At 36.9% G+C, this 20561-nt stretch overlaps 1 protein-coding gene across 1 annotated transcript in view; it reads right to left on the minus strand.

Moving 5' to 3' along the window:
• The window catches only part of stx8 (syntaxin 8), a 36641-nt gene that overhangs the window by 4921 nt on the left and 11159 nt on the right, over positions 1-20561 (minus strand). The window contains exon 7 of the mRNA XM_023333563.1: positions 7134-7235. Coding sequence (XP_023189331.1) covers positions 7134-7235 — 102 coding nt within the window. The remainder of the gene's footprint in view (positions 1-7133; positions 7236-20561) is intronic.

A 20561-nucleotide genomic window follows, 5' to 3' on the forward strand; every position in this document is an offset into this window, starting at 1 on the left:
TGGATTCAGACTTAAGAATTTCATTGATCCTGATCCAACATCTGACAGAAACTCCACCTCTCAATCCATAGCAACAACAGCATCAAGGAATGAGCTTTGCAAGCTATGCATGCATTACTGTGGAGCAAGGCTCTCACACTCTTCAACTTCACATAATAGTCACTCATAAAGCCACAGTTGACACCCAAAGTGACCCCACCCTTCTTTTGTCCTTGCACCGTCACTGTCTGCCCCAGCAACTAAACATGGCCCTCCTCGCCCTCAGAGGGACCCCTGGGGTCTCATGACAATATTGGGCCTGGCATCCCCGATAGATTAGGGCGGTGCTGTGACAGTCCTGCTGAGGGAGATGGTTGGTGTCTGCTGACAGGCTGACCACCCAGGAGTCCTGCAGGAACAAGCCTGGGTTCATCCCATCTTAGCAATTTCCAGACACATCAGTAAGACAAATCACAGAAAGAAAATGATAATTGGTGAGAGTCCTGACCATACAGAGACCCCTCCACCCCCTGAAGCTGCCGCCCCGCTCAGAGTTCAAAGACTTTTTGGACCACAAAAGATGAGCATGACCCCTAAAGGAAGGGGACATATTTTCTGTTAAGATTAACATGGAGATGTTCCTGGAAACAAAGCTGGAACAGACAAAAACTTTAATGAGTTTTTTGTTTGTTTGTTTATTCATAGGGCATTAAGAAAAAGATGGCGTATCAATAAAAGTTTTTAAATTATCCATATTTTCTCTGACACATGCAAGTCAACAGATATTTAAGTCAAGGATCTTTTGTTTCGGAGTTTTCTGCAAACTGCTTTAAATTTACCAACGACTTGTATTAAACAGATGTTCATGTAGTTTTTAGGGCTCATTTTCAAAAATTTCTGTGGATAACATTTTGAATAAACAAAAAAAACAGCTATAGTGGATGTTTTACAGCCAGCCTATTGGCAGTGTGCAGCAACAGATACAGGAGGTGTAGAATTGAATGACTTCTCTGCTCCATATGACTAGAGAAGACATTGGTCACTCTGGTACCTTCTAAGGAATTTCCTTTAAATAATAATAATAATAATAAAAAAAAAAGAGTAGAAACATATTTAAAAAAAAAAAAAGAATGAGGAGTTTGGATGCCATTACTTCATTAAACCTCATACTTTAACCTAATACCAAGCCTAAACTATTGCCTAGACAGGCATAAACTAAACTAATCTATGTAGTATTTCACAAGTAGGCTAAACTATGTAAGAATCTCACTTACATAAAAACATCACCGGTGTGAAAACTTGATCAAAAATATAAAACAACTTAAACATTTAAATATTATTGCTTCTTTTTTCTCCACCAACACATCCTAACATGCATAAGAAATAACACAAATGTTAGGAGAAAATTAAATCAACACAAACACTAGTGCTGCAGTAGTAGTTAAAGTACGGTAATCCAAATCACAGCAATACTCGGGGAAAGTTTCCTCTGAAATCTCCCGTAGTACTGAGTGTGTAACTTAGTTGGGATTCAAGTCACCTCTGGGTTTTATAGGGCTGCTGAAGTGGCTCTACAAGCTGGGGATTAGCTAAGTCAATTGGAGTCATCATGAAGTGATGCTGTGTGTTGAGGATCTTCTAACTCACATTGCACTACAACAGATCCTGTAGTCCTACAGACTAATCTGACAGACTGATCCAACTAATCTAAAAAACACTTCTTAGTTTCTGCCAAAGCTGACAGAAGTGGTAACGACTGCGTATCCAGTTCATCCAACTGTAACAGGAGTAGATCTGTGCTTGAAAAGTTTGTAGAAAAATTTGTGTTTTTGTGTATTTTTTTGTTTTTTTTTAAGGAAGTTTTGTTCCTTAACAATAGCTGAGCATGGCTCTCATCATCTTCATTTTGAGACTCCGATTCAAGTTGCACTTGTGTTGCAATAAAAAAAAAGAAAAAATTACGTCAAAATTGACTTAGACCTGTGTTCAAAAGACTTGATGTAAACATCTCTGGCTCTAGAGTCAGAAGCTTTTTTTGTTGTTGGTGTTGAATCAAAACTACTTGCAGGATGAAACACATGCATGTAAAGTATCTATAGTGGTTTCTCAAACCACTGCTGTTTGGTGAAATGTGTTAGCGGATCAATTTATGACAAGACAAATGTCTGTGATATTTATTCCTGACCTTCAGCTGAAAGAAAATTAGCATGTACAACAATCAGAGATTTGAGGCATTTCTGGTTTTTGTAACACAGATCACAAGTCATTTCTTCCAAATCAAGTCTCAAGTCTTTCACAAGTCCAAGTCAATTCTCTACCAACTAAAATAAATACTTTCTAAACAAATCCCCAACACCTACGTCACCTTGAACCTCTAAGGTTAGGATTCCACACCTTTATTGTTTTTCCTTAGGCCTAAATTACCACATGAACATATCCTAATTGTTTATCAATCTCTTATTAAATAATAAAAGTCATAGTTTAATCTTTTTAACATTTAATTCACTATGCTAGAATTTTCTAAAGGTTGATTTATATTGTTTTGTTCTAACATGGTAATATTTACCATATTAGAAATATAAATTGCCATGTATGTTCTAAAGAAAAAAGTAATAAGAAGAAACCAAAATCTATTAATGTCAATTTCTGAATGTATCAAAGTAAAATGATTGTTTTAGGGAAAAAATTTGTGCAAGAGGAAAAATGGCCACAAGATTGATTCCTGACTTAAAAGATGATGTGCATCATTACACGGTTAGAGCAGCAAAACTACTAAAGCATTTACGGTGAGCAGAGCAACAGCAATGCTAAGCATGCTCTGCTGTCATACCCTGACTATCCTACCTTTGCAGGGACGCGTCAGACATAATATCAAACAGTGCTTTTGGATGAACAGAGCTTTTAAAAATAAATAAAGCCTTACAGCTAAGGAATTATAAACACACTGCTAGAGCAAAAGAGGGAAAGCCCTTCGAACAATCTGTGGCATGCAGTATTTTCACTTCTTTCTTTGCTTAACACAGACATGAGTGTCAAACAACTGAGGTGGTGAACAGAGGGACGACAGAGATGAATGAACGAAAGCGAGCGAAGGCGTAGAGGTGAGAGTGAAGAGGATCAGAAGGGGAATTTTCCATCCCCGAAGGCAAGAAGCATAAAACCCACAACTGCAGCAGACATGTGCATGTATACTTTCTAAATACAGAAAAATAGCATAAAACATAAATGCAATACCAACATACAGAGATCACATGTACAGGTTTGGAAAAATTGGGCTTCCTCATGAAGCCTTTACTTCTTCATTGCTCAACCTGGGATGTGTTTCAAGTCACACCACAGCATTGGCATGAAATCATGATCTGGGCTTTGACTAGGCCCAGGACTTTTCATTTTTTTTACTTCTCAGACAGTCAATTTTCTACTAAGTTTTTAGTCACTATTATGTTATAAGATTAAGTTCTGCTTCCGATTAATTTTGTATTTTTACATATAACCTCACCTAGGACTCATGGTGGATTCTGGTCACATCCCCAAACCATGACACTTCCACCTCTGTGCCCCACAGTTACCATGGAGCCTTAAATGCCGTATTTGGTCCACAGCCAACATGTCCCCTGCTCTTAGGTCCAAATAATGTGACTACCTGTCCTAATAAGTTGTACACCTTCCATTAAAGTTGAACTTGTACTATTTCAGCTTGTACAGCTGCTGTAGATTCTGTAAGAAATTTACAACAGCAAAATTTTAGGGATTTTGAAGACTTCCTTTAGGACCTTGTGGTCTGCTTTAAGGGTAAACCTGCTGGGACAGGTTTTTAGACAGAAGAATGTCTGATTTCAAATTATTTTGAATTCTCATTGAATGTCTTCAATTTTCAAAATTACATTTACAATGACTTTTAGAATGTTTTTTTCTTTTTTGGATTACATGACTTGACTTTTTTCAGAGCTATTAAAACTGATTTTAACATAGTAAACGGATTAAGCTTTATCTGGTCGAACTGACCACTTAAAAAGCTTTAACTCTACACAATTATATACACTCCTTCAACAATTTGCAGATAGATGGGTAACTTTGAAAAACAGCAAAATAAGACTGTACAGTAAGGAGAAATTATTAAGAGTGAAAGAAAGAGCCTTTTAATTTAACTTTAAATTTAGTAAGAAATGGGTTAAGTGCCTTGCTCAAGGGCACATCAACATGTAGTGGAGCAGGAGCTGAAATCAAGTATTTTAATTGAAAGACGACTCTCCTCCCAGTCAGTCACAGTTGCCCCTAATCTAACTTCCAATACATGGAATACAACTTCTTATACGTGTTTTTCATATATTGTCCTAATATTTTCACAGAACCGTACCTAAACATACTAGACTTGCACAAACTAGAGCCATAAATATTCCCCGACCTCAATCGGAGGGAAAGCAAAAAGAAACATGTTGAACCAAACAACAGGCGGATCTCTGGGATTGTCAAACAAACCAATACTCAGCCACCATGGGAACACAAGCAACAAAAAGAGGAATTCTGCAGGCTGACCTTCCCTTCGCAAGCTCTGTTTCTGTCTGCGACGGAACGTTAGCCGGGTCAAAACAATGCAGCCTCAGCCAGGGCAACAGAAACTGGCATTTCACAAGGCGAAAAAAGAAAACAAGGGCTTTGCTGAGACTGCCTACTCCAAAGGATGGTGTTCGTCAGCTAACTATCACAGCCATTTCCCTCTAACATTTCTCTTTCAAAAAAACACAAAGGCTCTTTGTGAAAATGATGAAAACAAATTTGATCTATGGTAAAGAGGCCAAAAGGCCTTTACAAAACTTTTTCAGGAAACTCCTCGGTCCTACAACATGTGGAGTTTTAAAGAAGTTGATGACATGACCCGATGTGTGACTTTGTGGGATTCATCAAGACATCTCCTTTAAAAGCCTGCAGCATGTTAGGAGGCGTGATAAGCAGAGCTCACCATCCAGCAACCAGTGTTGTATAAAGTACTGAAATCTCAGAGTCAAGTAAAAGTACAAGTACCTCTCCAAAATATGACTTTGGTAAAAGTCGAAGTCACTGACTGAAATGTTACTTGAGTAAAAGTCTTAAAGTATCTGAAACTTCTTGTACTTAAGTATGGAAAGTACTGTAAAAATGGATGTACTCAAGTAATGTAATGAAAAGTACAAGTAAAAAGTAAAACAAAGCAAATGCAGGTTGAATGACTTTTTTTTATATTTTGGTAAACTTGTCAAATACACTTAAAATAATGTACCCAACCAAGTGCAGGCAAAATTGAACCTGCTAATAGATATACCTGCAGGCATCATTTAGTTAAGAAAATTAGGTGCTTTACCTATAGCACAAGGTTAACTTAACCTGCTTTACAACTGAACCAGCTTCTTAGTAAACCCTCCAGGACAGAAAATACAAAGTTTTTGTAAGCCTTAAGTTTTCCCTTCAAATAAGGTCAGTGCTGAAAATGAGAAAAATAAATAGTACAGAAAATGCGGCCAACATGAAGAAAAAGAGCTGCTACGATTACTCTACTTCACAAATCAGTGAATCAGTCAATAGGTGGTGCACACAACTGGTCATTATGCAAAAGAAAAAAAAAACCCAGAAAACTTTGGAGCGGGGGGGGGGGGTGCTGCCCACTGACGCGGCTCAGGGATTACGTGACACGCAGCGCCGTGCGCAGTGCCCTACAATGCACTGTAAGCTATGTAATGTGTTTTGAGGCAATTGACCAAAATCCCGGACAATTTTTAAATTCCCCCCGGACATCTTTTTAGGTCTGAAAAGTAGGACATGTCCGGGAAAACGAGGACGTCTGGTCACCCTATCACCAGCTGGTGGTTCCCCTGGAGCCGTGTCCGACGTAGTTGCAGTCGTTGTGGTCTCCGTCTCCTGCTCCATGTGGCTGTTCCTGATTGCGAGACTTGCTTTGTGTTTAATGGGAGAAGCGAAACAGGTGTATCCTATTGGAGGTGATGAACAAGCCCAGGCAAGCAGGCTACCGACTTTGTTCGGTAGCCTGCTTGCTACTTGCTAATCAGTAGGTGGGATCAAAACACTTCGTTTCTCTCTCTCGCTTTTTTGTAACGAGTAACTAAACCACACATTGAAAATGTATCGGAGTAAAAGTACGCAATTAAGTTCGGAAATATAGTGAAGTAAAAGTGAAAGTCATCAAAAATTTTCATACTCCAGGAAAGTATGAAGTACTCCAAAATATACTTAAGTAAAGTAGTGAAGTATTTTTACTTCGTTACTATACAACACTGCCAGCAACAACATGCGCCAAGGCCTGATCTCATCATCTCCATGTTCTCAGGTTCATTACCCACCATGCTTTCTGCTTTCGGCCAACTAAACAACAGCCCACTACCACTAGCTTAACTAATTGGACACATTTTTGTACAGCTACAGTGCTCTGCACAGGTACCCCTGTATTATCTTGTTGCAACCACAAACATCAATGGATTTTATGTGATAGACCAACCCAAATTAGAGCACTATTGTGAAGAAAATAATTTATTTACGAATCAAAATCTGAACAGTGTGGCATACATTGTATTATAAAACAACAATAAAAACCTGGAGAATCACACCAGCAAATCTTTCGGATTTTGTCCGTACCAGCTTTGCTCATATAGAAGCTGACAGTTTTGTAAAAAAAAAAAAAAATTGCAGTTAAATTGGATAAGGAGTGAAGGTAAAGAACAATTTTCAATTACAGACTAAGTTGTATTTAGTTAAGCTAAATACAAGCTCATCTTACACATTGATGTGCATATCTTTTTTGAAAAATAGCTCAAGCAAAGACAGAGCTATTTTCTTGGAGCCATTCATTGGCTTATGAATGTTAGCGTGCATCTGCCTCACTTTAATGGCATGTTCTCTTGTCTTTACCATTTTGAGGAGTAGTAAAGTGAAATAGGCCACTGACTCATGTCATTTACCCAGAGAAATAGGAAGCTGTGGGTAAATAAAGGCTCCTAGACACTTGAAATGAGACAAAAGAAAAAGAAAAAAAAATCAATTTATAAAGTGTAACTTGCACATTATTTATAAGTGTAACTATTTGCGACACCAGTGATTTTGTATTATTTGGTACACATCTTTATCCAGGGTCCTGTTAAATGTGAAGGGATGTAAGTGAGGCTCACCACATGACGCTGACTTGGTCTCTACCAGCTTCACTCTTCGTGTCTCATTCCGAATCCTGCCGTCTGTTTTGTCCACGAGATGTGCAAGGTCGTCAATGATTTCTGAGACAAAGACAGGAAAAGAAGAAGAAAAGTATTTATACTCACTGATGGCAATTTTTAATTATTCCTGAAGCTAAATTTTCACAAAAAACTTTTTCTCCATGTTGGACAACGGGAATATTTTTAAATGCATGCTTGGTCCTTTAGTGAAAAGACAGGACTCTGTATATAAAGCTACATTTTGCGTTGAAACAAGGCTAACCCATTGTGCCTGAATCTGTTGTTAATGAGACTTTGCGTTTCTGCGAATGTTGGACATTGGACAAGATTTTTCCTGTAGAAAAGATTTGATTACTTGAAGCTCGTTTAAACTGATGCCAACAACATTTGCGAGAGCCGCTGTGCTGACATGGCATTCCCCATGCTCTAGCTCCACAATAAAAAACAGAAAACTGGATTTATTTAATACCGACAAACTTAAAAACAAGTAAATACAACTATAACTGCAACCTCTACAAATTTGATAAGCAATGCTAAAATAAACACAAAAAACTCAAATTAGCTAAAACAATCCCTCTTTCTGTAAAGGAAACCCCGTCAGCCTCTCTCCTGATTCCAACTGTCTCATTGACAGGAAGCTGTGAATAAACACAGTGAGAACCATATGAGAAAACGCATTCAGCAAAAACATGCCTCATTGCTCTTGTTGTAAATCAGGAGATTTACAACAGAACACAACTTGAATAAAAAAGCAAGGGTCTGTGTGTCTGGAGCTGCAGATTGGTGGCCTGCTTTTTATCTTTGCGCCTACTGTGTTGATGGGTGCTGTGCAGTAGCCTTCGGAATATAAAAAGTCCAAAGAAAATGAGAAATATGAACGGAAAAACATTTTCTGTGTCGAGGAAAGGTAAACTCTGGTTGTGAATAAGTGTACTGCAGGTCTTCTCCACACCAACAAGAGTATTTTACAAAAAAAATTTCTGTGACAGCACCTCCAGTTGATCTTTTTTGTGACAAAATGCAATAACAGAAGTATTTCAATACGAATCAGAGAACATGAAAACAGACATTTTCTTAAAGGGAAGAATTTTTTTTAACAAACTTCTACAAAACATATAAAGACACTTCAAAAATCTATCTGGAGTTTCATTACACTTCAAAGACAAGCTCGAAAGGTTTGGCTTTGAGCTTTCTCCTTTGTCCTTCCTAAGACAAGGAAGAAAGGATAAAAAAAAAAGAACATCAGCTACAAATTTTTGGAAGAAGTCCTTCAAATATTTTGCTTCACACTGCTTTAGTTTAAGACTCTACTTGAACAGAGAGGTTGGATTTTTCAAGCTTCCAGTCAGGAATGCAACAAGAACTCCAAATGAAGTCGGAATTTTGGCTGGGAAAGTTGGGAGGTTGCAGAGCAATCAATACTTGCGCTTCTAAAGCAGTGAAATGTGCAGGTGTGAGCCGCATTCGATTTTTCCCAGAGGTTAGAGCTTAAATCTGGGAATGACAACACACCCACGTTGTGCAAATTTTAGCAGCAAGTTGGAAACCAGTGATAATTGCCAATTATTGTGGTGACAATTACTAGTAACACAAGCCACTAACCAAGTATTTTGCTCCATCTTGTGTGTTCAAACACATGATGAACCTGTTTATAAACAAAGGCTGTGCAAAACCTTAAGTACCAGTGGTTTATTCGTTATAATATATAATGATTTAATAATAGTAAATAGCTCTTTGCTTGCAACTTCCACTACATTTTATATACCCGGCAGCCATGTTGGAAAACTGAACTTGGGCATTTTTGGCAAGCATCTTCACATTTGGAGTTACAACTTCAGGGGGAACTCAGTACACTTGACTTCAGAGTACCAAATAATATATGTTAAAACTTCTGACGATTTATATTTCATTAAACAAGTAATGTATGACTTCTATTTGTGAAAATCTTCTTTTACAATTTGAACACATAAAGACGAGAGAAATACACTTATTGGGTTTTATTAGTAAAGTAGTTAGCACTACAACAATCAATAAATCCCCTTATTTTCCGAATTTCACCTTGACCTCAGCTCTGATATGATGTAATTTCCGTATCCAAGCCCCGATGTCTGAGACAAACTGGCATTGTAGAATCTATTTCTGAATTTTGATGTCGCTGATTTTGATATTATCGCCTCCTGCTGGTGCAATATTGGTCTTAGCAAGCACTTTATAGCGCCAATTTTCTTGAAAGTCAAGGAAAAAACAAATCTCAGAGCAATGTAGTTGGGCTGTTAGTCATGTCACAGTAAAGTCTAAATAAAAATTCAATCAAAGTCACATTTAATTGGAAATATACTTAAAAAGACGGTCTTACTTTTTGCTGTTGTTTAATGGTAAAATCTGCGTGATTCAAGGTTTTATTGTTCCTTAAAAATTGGGCGACATGACTGATTTCCCAGTTATGTAGCCCAAAGCTGTTCCCAGCATTTTCCTTTTTCATTCCTTTGCAGAACATTTGTCCAAACATAAGTCATCCCTATTACACAAGATATTTTGTGTTTTGACTGATATGGCGTAATTAAGAGGCACAAATGTGGAAAAAATAAAGTGAAACATGTGGCAGCGCCGGAATACGAGGGAGTTGGGGAGACTGGAGATGTGAGGCTGCGGTATGTTGTGTCTCTGGAGACTCCCACCTCATCATGTAAGCATCAGGCAGCAATTTAGACCGAGGAAACCTCTTCCTTTACTGTCAGGGAAAGGGTGTAGATATGGAGCCATTTGTGCTGCATGCCACTCCAACTAGTCATAAAGGAAGCTGATACTGAGTGGGTGCCAAGTTTCCTGATTCAGTTTTGGCCAAACTGTAGCATCTCGATTCAATGATGAATAACTTAAATTCACAAGAGATGTGACTCAGTCTCTAGCTGTAGCTGAAATGAAACATGCTATTTATTTCAGGAAGGATGAAAAACCACTTACTGGTTTTTCATATAAACAGCCTTTCAGTTCAGGATATTATTATGCTGTGTCTAACAACATAATTCCCAGTTTCCAGTTACAACTCTCTCTTTCACATATGACAGCTTCTGGCTCAGGTTTGGATCTGCCATCTGAAGACATGTTCAGGATCTCAGCTGAAATAAATAAAATTAAGGCGCAGTCTCTAAAGAATGTCCCGCTTCGACTCTGAAGAGTGACTGAACGTAAACGGAGAAAAACAATGAGTTGATTTCATTTGCTGTGAAAGAAGTAAACTGTGCCTTTTCATCATTATATTTACTGCATGTGCAACTTAAAAATCAGCTTTCTGATTTGGCCTGGGGATTAATTACTCAACACACTGTTGTAAACAAAACAACAGCTGACTATTTATGAGGCATTTTAATATGCACACAGCAGAAACAGCCCAAACCAAAGTGCCAATATTGATCAAATAACATGAATGACAACCTGTTTTAAAGTTATTAACACAACTGGGACATTTATTTTGTTTGATTTACATAAGAAAATGTAAACATTCTCCTGTCTATCATTCCCTTATTACTCATGCATTGCCAATTAATGCATTCCTACTTCCAATAATGACCTCCAAACAAACTAGAACTAAGCCATTGCTTAAAAGTTTTTCTTTGTGAAGTGTTTTTAGTGAACTATTGAAATATGGTTGGAAAAATACTTGTGTTATTTTGTAATTCCACTTAATTTTCTGAAGACTTTGTATTGCACGCTATTTCTATTTCATCTCTGTTGGGTTCGCCTGACTCTTATGTAGTGTGACAGATTCTGATACATTCCCAAACGACTTCCAGATGACAGTTTTATCCATCAGAATTACATACCCAAACTTCCCCACACTTTCCTAAGCAGATTGCAATGTGCAGGTAATGAAAAATAACAGCAAATGTCAAAACTGAAGGAATAAAATGGTAATGAAGCAAAGAGATCAGAAAATAATATTATTCATGACTTTTCTTTGAGCAAATGGACAAAAATTTAGGTCTTAAATAAAAGGTATTTTACAATATATATATATTTTTTTCAAAATGTTAAAGATAAGGCTATATGAGTGACAGTTTTGATGAAACAACTTGAACACCACTGAATGCCTTTCTCAGCCAATTTCTGCAAAATGGCTCCATAGACAGCCCACTCCTTCAGTAGCTTCTGTCAATGTTGCAGCATCCTGCCTATAAAATAAATTCTATCTCTCTTAAGAGTCCTGACTTGAAACAATATGCATAAACTCTGATGAAATACCACTGGCTTTAAAATGACAGCTGAACTCAGGATCCTCTTCATTTGTTTGCTTCTTCAAATTAAAATATTTTAAATGTCTCTGGATCAAATTACCCCTTCATCTCTTCATATCCAGATTTAGCAAGGCTATTTTATACCTACATATTATTTAATCTCAAAATATTTCCATTTTGTAATCGTATACAAGCCTTTTAAGTTCATCGAACTACATGTGCGCATACAGGTATGCATTTTTCATGATTAAGTATTTTACTGAAATATGGTTGTGAACAGTCATAAAAATGCTGAAATGCCACAGTGATCACACAATGTGATTGTAAATTATTTACAGAAAATGTGACATATTTTCAGTTTATTCTGGTTTTAAGAGAAACTATGGCCATCTGTTTTCCTGGAGTAACATGACCACATTTAAACTAGCAGTGTCCAACAAATATTTTGTGTCCACACATTTGTCAAGTTGAAAGCTGCGGTGGGCTACAAAAATGATAAATGTTTTGTGATAATAAAAAAAAAAAAACTTTCAGGCACTTTAAGGCAGTGCAGCATCAGCATGTAAGTCCAGTCCTAAAATTAGAAAACGAAAACTCTAGGAAGGCAATGACAGAAATATTAGATCCCAGTCCTGGTATATTGCTACCTACAAAGCTTTTCAGTCACAGACCAAAATAAAAACTATATATGTGAAACCTGTCTCTTTTAAGGCATGGGAGCTATTAAGCTCACACACATCAATGGAAGACAGATGTTGTTCTTACATGACGTCACCAACGACCTCATGTTGCCGGATCTGTGAGTAAGCTCAACGGCATTTCATCTGGGCTCCAGCATCTTACAAGGTTTATATGAAATACCTGTCCATGTGGCCGGTTATGCAGTTTGGGGCAAACTAACATATTTGTTGTAAGTGCCATCATAGTTTGTTTCTTATTCTATGAATCTTTCGCTTCAATTTTATCCTCAGTGTCTGTATTTCCAGGTGGACGTACGTCCTAGCTTTACTTCGTTTGTGCCTCGCACAATTTGTTTCTTTCTCTTGGCTTTCATAAATCAATGTACAAACCTGCCTTTCATTTTGCTCCACTTCCCTCTGTATACGTTTCCCTTAGTTTCATCCCATAATGTGTGGTCTTCATGTTAGTTGGTTTGGGATCATCCCATCAGATGTCGTTTTGTTTCTGAACCCATCTGTCTGCATTCCTAGTATGATGGAAAGCAAATAGTCTATTTAAAGGGTTTCACCACTTCAGTTTCATGAAATTTCAATAAAACATATCTCCAAAGTGGTTCAGTGAAAGCTTCTGTCAGTGTCAGAAATTTAGTTGAATTTTTAACCTATTACCAACACAAAAGAAACTGATCAAATTGGTAGACAGATGGCCATGACAAACAGGATAACCAATTTAATAGTAGTCTACAAGATAACTTCACACCTGTATAATCAAAGTATGAAGTTAATAAGGTAGAAACAAATACACTATTTAACTTTATAAATTGTTAAAACCCAAAGCGCTTTAAAAAAAAGATGTTGTTCAAGAAAGCAATAGAACACCTTTATTGGGACTAGAACACCACGGTCTTCCTCTTCCATCACAAATAGCTGTTATTAACTGCTAATAAACAGATAACTAAGCATATACTAATGTTCTGGATCTGAAGATGATCATGTAGAAAACTCTTTTTTTTAAAGAAAAAAAAGCAGTACTGCCTAAAGGTTTACAACAAATGGCACAGCAACTGTTCAAGAGAAAAGACCAGTTTTCCAACCAGATGGTTTTATACATGCCTCTCCACCCACACCTACTTCGGTCTTCATTAAAACCAGAAGCTCTATTGTATGGATTAACTTCATCAGCCCAACACACAATGCACATGATCAAAAAGTCCCCTTCAGTACCCTATATGTAACCACTTGCACTTTCAATGTCAACTACAAAGCAATACACCACAAGAAAAGACCATCTGCACACAATGACAACACTGACAGCATGATGTTTCTTTCTTCTGCTCATGTTTAATGGCCTACTGTGATTTTCTGCTCCCATTTGCTCGGTTAGAACCTGTAATGTTGAGAACCCACCACATTGAGTAGTTAGTGGACATGATCCAATGTCATTATAGAACTACTTATCCAGGACAGATTACACAGATCCAAAGCCAGGTAACTACAATAGGAGAAAAACTGTAATAGGGCCAAAAAAGGAAAGTAAAGGAGCAGATGAGAAATTTTTAAAAAAGTGAGGTAATTACTTTTTTTTTTTATACTAACCGATAATTAATTACAAAGTCCAGTTCAAGTTAAACATCAGAGCTAAAGCTTAGGGAAGTGAATCATTATTATATTATTTTTAAACAGCAAAGATCTGAAGCGTATTAGTCCTAAGTTCTGGAAATACTCACCCCAAAAGATGCTAAGAGTTGCGGCTGATTATTATTATTTTTGTATATGTGCATGAGAGAATGGAGGTACTATCATAAGCAGTGAGAGTTCAGGGTGTCTGTATTTGGTGGACCAGTATGTCCTATATTAAGCCAGTGTTTTAGTGGGCGTCCTTCCCAGAACGGGCAAAGAGTTTCCTTCAAATGATTTAAACACAACCTAAGACAGTGGGCTTAATTCTGTTCCGATTATCTGCAGCATGATTTCTCCAGAGGGTATGGGAAAGAATGTTGTTTTACTTGCCAAACCTTTCTCTGTATCTCCTGTTTTAACGCCGTGGGCTCTGAGCATAAGTGCTAGCAACCAGCCAGAGTGTGACTGGCTGTATATGGAGGGTATCGCTCATCTGCCAACCAAAACACACAGATCTCTGGAACTAACTGGAACTTCACATGGCATGATGATACAACTCAGAGCAATTACGGCATTCACTCAAATATACAGTGTCTTGCAAGTGTTTCCTATCTATTTTCCTAATCTTGGCTGTATATTGTAAATAAACTCATCCTGGAAATGTAAAGAGAGCGGGAGCTTTACCGGTTAAGAAAAAGTATGAATAAAAAACATCTTAAAAATATAAATATAAAATATATAAATACAAATATCCAACCAACATCCTGTGATGCTGTCTTTCTTTAAAGCCGCTGTTTGGAGTTCTTCTGTTTATTTTGGTTTGAAAAGAATAAGCGTTAGGATGCTGCAGTGAAAAACGTCCTAAAAAAACAAAACAAAACAAAAAACAAGTATTCAGCAATCAGGCATAATTTTAATACCAGGATGGGAAACCTGATTGATATGAAGTTTGTAGCCAAATATTGAACTAATTGTGATGTGTTATGAGACTTTCTTATCAGAATCAGCATTACCATGAGCGATGTAAGCCGTAGAAACTTGGATTGGACCACACATACCAGTCTTTGCTTTGCAAATCAGTAAAGTGGCCTTGTTACTGGTTTACTGTTTTGAAAACTTCACAAGAGTTAAGAGTTTTGGAGATGCCCTGACCAAGTACAAAACTAAAACAGGCTGGCAAAAGAGCTCTAAGACTTCTGTACAGCTACAATAAGTCACTTAAAGTTTTCTCTTAGAGTTAAGATGCCATGATTTACTTTCAGTACAACTTGTAAAAGAAATGTATATCTTGAGATGTATCACTTTTTGAGGTCTGCAATACAAATCGATTTGTTTTTTAAAGAAGAAAATAGAATAAGCAGTAAATCATTTTATTATTTTATTTGTACAGAAACATCTATCCAGCTTTTTCATAAAAGTTTTCATTGAACTGTTAAATCTATGAAGAAAATATTTTATTGTTTTTATAGTTCTTAGAGAGGAATGATAATTGCCTAAAATAAAAAAAGGATATGCATACTTGTTCATCAAATATCCGCCATATAATCAATTACAGTGCATGTCTAATTGAATATTAAGGAATTATTTGTAGCTAAAATTGTCCTGAAAGATGAATGCCAAAAAAATTAAGCAATTTCTCTTTCCATATTGAAAGAAAAAGAACTACATTGCAGCCAGAATCACCAGGATCTCTGATCCAATAAAGATTGGTTTCGCCAAGTAAAGAACACAACGACCCTGAACTAAATTTACTAGTAAATAATACAAGTCTAATGTACCATGTCATCTTTGAAACAATAAAAAAAATTCACGCAAAATCCTAAAAAGTACAAAAGTACAAAAGACGTGAAGTCTGAAGAATCCCTGGCTTTTTACCATCAGCCCTTATATGGCCAGGTGCCACTGAACAATGTGAGCGTGATGAGCATGAGGGTGCCGGCAGCAGCAGCAGTGTGAGGCAGGGACCACCCTGTCAATGGCACAGCAACGCCAGACCAGTCCCAGTTACACTTCATCACTAGCATCACACTTCATTAACAAAGGGACCTGGGAGGGGAGTGGAAGATGAAATAAATGGGAATTAATGAAAGGGAGAAAAAGCACATGATTTGCTATGAATTCATATTTGGCTCCCCTGAGTCAAAATATTGCAGAATCACCTTTCAGTGAAAGTACATCCATTCACATTTTAAGTCTCTACTGAGAACCATTCTTCTTCGTGAAATATCTCAAACTCAGCAAGTAACGATAAAGAGCATCTCTGAACATCTCCTTACCAGTGATTCTCCATTAGATTTAGGTTATGAACTTTAACTAGGCCACTTGAACATTCAAGTAGAAAAACAATTCTGGTAGAAAATACTCTTTATTAGAATTACCAATTGTACATGAAAACTAGCTGATTCAAATAGAATCTTAATGCTGATTCAGCGCATCTGAAAAAGCTACATCATGAAAACAATGGAAAAAAATTATATGGTTTTGACACTCATTTCTTAAAGTGAAACCTGTGTCTCATTTTGGTCCATTACACAAAGAGTAACATATTTCAAACCTCTATTTCTTGTAATCTTGAAGATGAGCGATTACAGATAATGAAAATCAAAATTCTGTCTGTATGTTGAAAGGATATATAAATGATTTGACTAAATAGAATTTTAACAGTTGTTGTTACTACAGTGCTAAGCAGCAGTCTCCAGATAGATTTTTTTTTTAAATACTAATTTAAATTTGCAAATAATTACCTAAAAGCCTAAGGAACTGTGAGTGTTCATGAACTTGTTTCTTAAACTGAACAACTCTGTTCTAATTGAAATGATCTGAGTCCAATAACTCGACGTCCCCTGTGGTGTGCGGAGCTTCCCGGCAATACGCTAGCTGGCTGACTGAGGAGTTATGGTGGGACTTTGATCTTCTTGCCAGACGTGGTTTCACCCATAATGCGCTCACACACGCATTAGGACACATATGCATACCCATGTACATACGCTGAGAAAAAACACACACCCTCACACGTTCTGGTCTTTGAGCAATACACAGAAGAACTGAGTCTCACTGGACATTTATTTAGAGGAAGGTAGACAACTAGCATTTGTCTTCCATAGGAAGGATAAACATTTACAGTGTTAACTCATACTGTGGATTAAGGGGAAACAGGAGCGATAAGCAGTAAAGTGTTGTGCCACCAACTCTGAGTGGCTCTGGGTTAATTTACCCCAACATCAACTCTCATAATCCCATGCTTTATCCATACATTCCATTTCATCCCAATTCATTTCCATTTTCACACAGATGTGTACAAAATGTCCCATATCAGTCTATTTCTTTTGGTAGTACAGCATTTAAATAAATGGTAAAAAAAAAAAAAAAAAAAAAAAAACAGGCAAATCTGTTTTTTGCTTTTTGCAGCAGATCTCAGCTGTTGAGAAACGATTGCTTGCTGGAGGCGTGGACCCTGTTGAAGTTTGAAACAACTGGATCTGATTTTACCCAATAGCTTGCATTTGGCCATGACATATGAACTGCGCCAGCTCGATCGTTAAGGAAGCCATGCCATGAAGCGTACCTGGAATCGAGTGCACAACTTTCACTGCGAGAAGAGAAGTGTCGAGCCGAACAAAATGTTTATTAATGAAAGGGGCTACAACATATTTGCTAGCATTAAAATATTGTAATTCGTTTTGCTTTGACTTTAATTGCTCAATTTAGAAGAGTGGCCAAAATGGACCCAATGGCTTTATTCACTTTCTTTACTGCCATTGCCAAACTACAACCATAGGCAGATTACAACGCAAACAACGCAGAAAATCCACATTATTGTTCACAACTTCTCCTCCTTTTCACAGACTGACCCACATGGGATTCATCCTGAGAAATCATGCTCAACGAGAGAAATCCCAGTAGCTTTGATCCTCATTTGGGCTACCTAACTTTTGGAAAATTTGGAATTAAAAAGCTTCACTAAGAAAGGAAAATTATGAGTGATCTCCTGGTGACAGATACGACTTGCTAAAGTTGCAATGACCATATTTTCCTCTAGTGTACCAAGTCACCTATAAATCATCAGCGGGAATGAAACATTCCCAAGCCAGCAAAACTGCAAAAGAACAAAATGGTGAAGGGATCAAATTTTCAGAAGCTGCCCAGCCTCTTTTTGTTTTCCCTCAGTCTGCTTCCAAAGATCCACACACTGTTATAAAGTTTTGAAAGTCTTTAGTTTAAGAATTTTGCTTAGAGCACATGATGGTTTTTGGGTTTTTTTTTTTTTGTCTATTTAAAGCAGAGGAAGATCGTGTGACTGTAGTCCTTCTAGCTGCATATTTTACTCATCTTTACACAATCACATTGTGCCTATTAGGTCTGACAGTGAACCACCATCTGTTTAGTAATTACACAGTTCCTCCAAAAGACGAGCCAAATGAGGAGGTGCTGATTGGTGGAGAGGAAGACCAGAAATCCCCAGATGACTAAAGAAATGTATTAAATCTTGTGCCAGGTCTTATGACTTTCCCTTCACCTGCTTGGATCAAACGGTAACTAGACAGCTTTGAATCATCCCAGCGTGAAGGTCTACCAAAAGCTTTTTAACGAGGACTATAACTGAGGTGTAGCAACTGCCGCCCGTACTGCCCACCAGTGGACCAGTGTGATTCTTTAGTCTCCAAAAAAAAAAAACTATAAGATCCGCTTGTCTCTAATGTGTAACAATAGCCACTTAGGAAGAAAAGATGCGCGTCAGATTACACGCTGCTTCAGGTTAAAGGAACATATTAGATAACAGATCAAATGTCTATTTTTATGGTGATAGGGGGTTGGCTCAAAAACCTTGGTGGCACAAGGTTAGATTAGACACAAGATAGATTAGACACATGTCAACCATTAATGTCATAAAACAGGCAATAAGGGGCTTCTTGTTTTATTTGTGGTTTTGAAATTCTCTTTTTTTAAGGGATTGTGGTTCCTGTGTTTGTGTCTGACTTGGGACATGGTGTGCTGTGAGATAAGAGATCAAATGGAGAGCGTGTAGAGCTTTACCCACATGAAAGGTTCTTTTTTTATTGTTTTTAAAGAAAAGTAGCAGCTACACCTTCATTTCTTTTCCTAGATGATTAAAGACTTACTTCAGAATGTTACAGACATTTTGAAGATTGCTGACACTAAAAATCCACCTGTTGCCTAATCCAAATAAAACTCTGCTCATGTTATGTCTATAGGTAGTTTGTACATATCTTGGTAATGCATTCTGTTCTATTTGAATTATCCAGCCAATGGTTGTAAGTTAATGCTTTTTACTTAGGGCCACTTCCTCTCTCTGGTAAATTCCTATTGGACAAGAACTGAATGTTCTCATTAAGAAGCTCATATAGAAACAATTACTACCACATCACATCAACCACCGCCAGCACAGGTGGTTCATGCAGATGGACACTTTGTAACAATCTTAGGGCAAGATTTTCACTGGCAATTTAAAATCTTCTTGAAGTGGAAAATGTACCACAAAGTATATGTTGGGTTTTCATCTTTGTTTTCATTTCATAATGAGTAGGACTACAAACAGACAGCAAATTAATCGTTATTCATAACAATGAATAAGAACCAGTACTTTCAACTTGACTATTTTGGTAATTACAGACCATGTGTTTGACTTTCATTTTAACTCAACAGTAAATAGGACCACAGACATACTCCCCATTTATTATTATTATTTTACAAATATTCTGTATATTGGTGACTTTGGTCAGCATGGAAAGATGTTTGAAAGCCACAGATTTGTGGCTTACTCTTTCCATTATCCCACAACAGACTGGAATAATGGAAAGATGTTCACACCTAATTCCACTTTAAACATCTCCATAATGTTCTCCCATTATGTCCTCTAACAACGCTCCGAGACCATCAAAGAACAGCTGTGTACTTAGATTAAGTTGTGCATACATGGTCTCTATTCCCAATGAATTAATTCTGGATATTATCAAGTAATATCAGAGTAAAAGGGAGAGTAAATTTTGTGTTGGTCTCTTATAAAATCTTAAGAAAATACAGTAACTTAAATTGTGGGAAACTGAGTGTGAATACTTCTACAAGGCAGAAGGTGTGGATTTCATATACTTCGTTTTCTTCTTTTTCCCTATAGGTGTTCTGAAAGTCATACAGTAATTACAGGAATAGCTGTATGACTTTATATGGCTCTTAGTTATATCTACATCTGTCAGGATATGTGCGATGTTCCTCTCTGGATAGTGTTGTAATAACTCGCCATGTAGTTAGTATTAAACAAATGTAGTTGAAATGCCAATCACAATGTGAGAACATTTGTTAGACTCAAATGTATTTTTGCTCACGGTAAAAATACAGTGATGCCATATTCAGACAGGAGGCATTTTCTGTCAAACCAACATATTTATATACAGTGACCCATTTGACTGTGTATACAAACAGTCAAATAGGTCACTCCTATTTAAAAAAAGAAAATTAAATGCTTTTTCATAAGATTTTTTTAAGCCCAACATTTGTTTTGTACAGTTTCTTTAAGAACTATAATTAAAAACATGCTCATATTTAAACACTTATCTCTCAGATATCAATTATCTTCGATATCTTTTTTTAAATAAATGGTGTCCTTTTTACAGGCTACCACTGCTTAAGTTTTTGAAAATATTAAATCAAACACTCCATTTACTAGTCATTATTTGTAAAACCAACATTTGGGCATAGTACATGGGGTAATTGTCCTTACAGAGTAAGCTATAATAAGGGTTTTCAGTTGTAACCAATAATAATCATCATCATGAGCATTTCTCTTTAAAATCAAACGGTACACTGAGAAGCCTGAAAGTAACTTTTAAAATAAG

Source organism: Xiphophorus maculatus, chromosome 5 (assembly GCF_002775205.1).
Source record: "Xiphophorus maculatus strain JP 163 A chromosome 5, X_maculatus-5.0-male, whole genome shotgun sequence".
Lineage (NCBI taxonomy): Eukaryota > Metazoa > Chordata > Actinopteri > Cyprinodontiformes > Poeciliidae > Xiphophorus > Xiphophorus maculatus.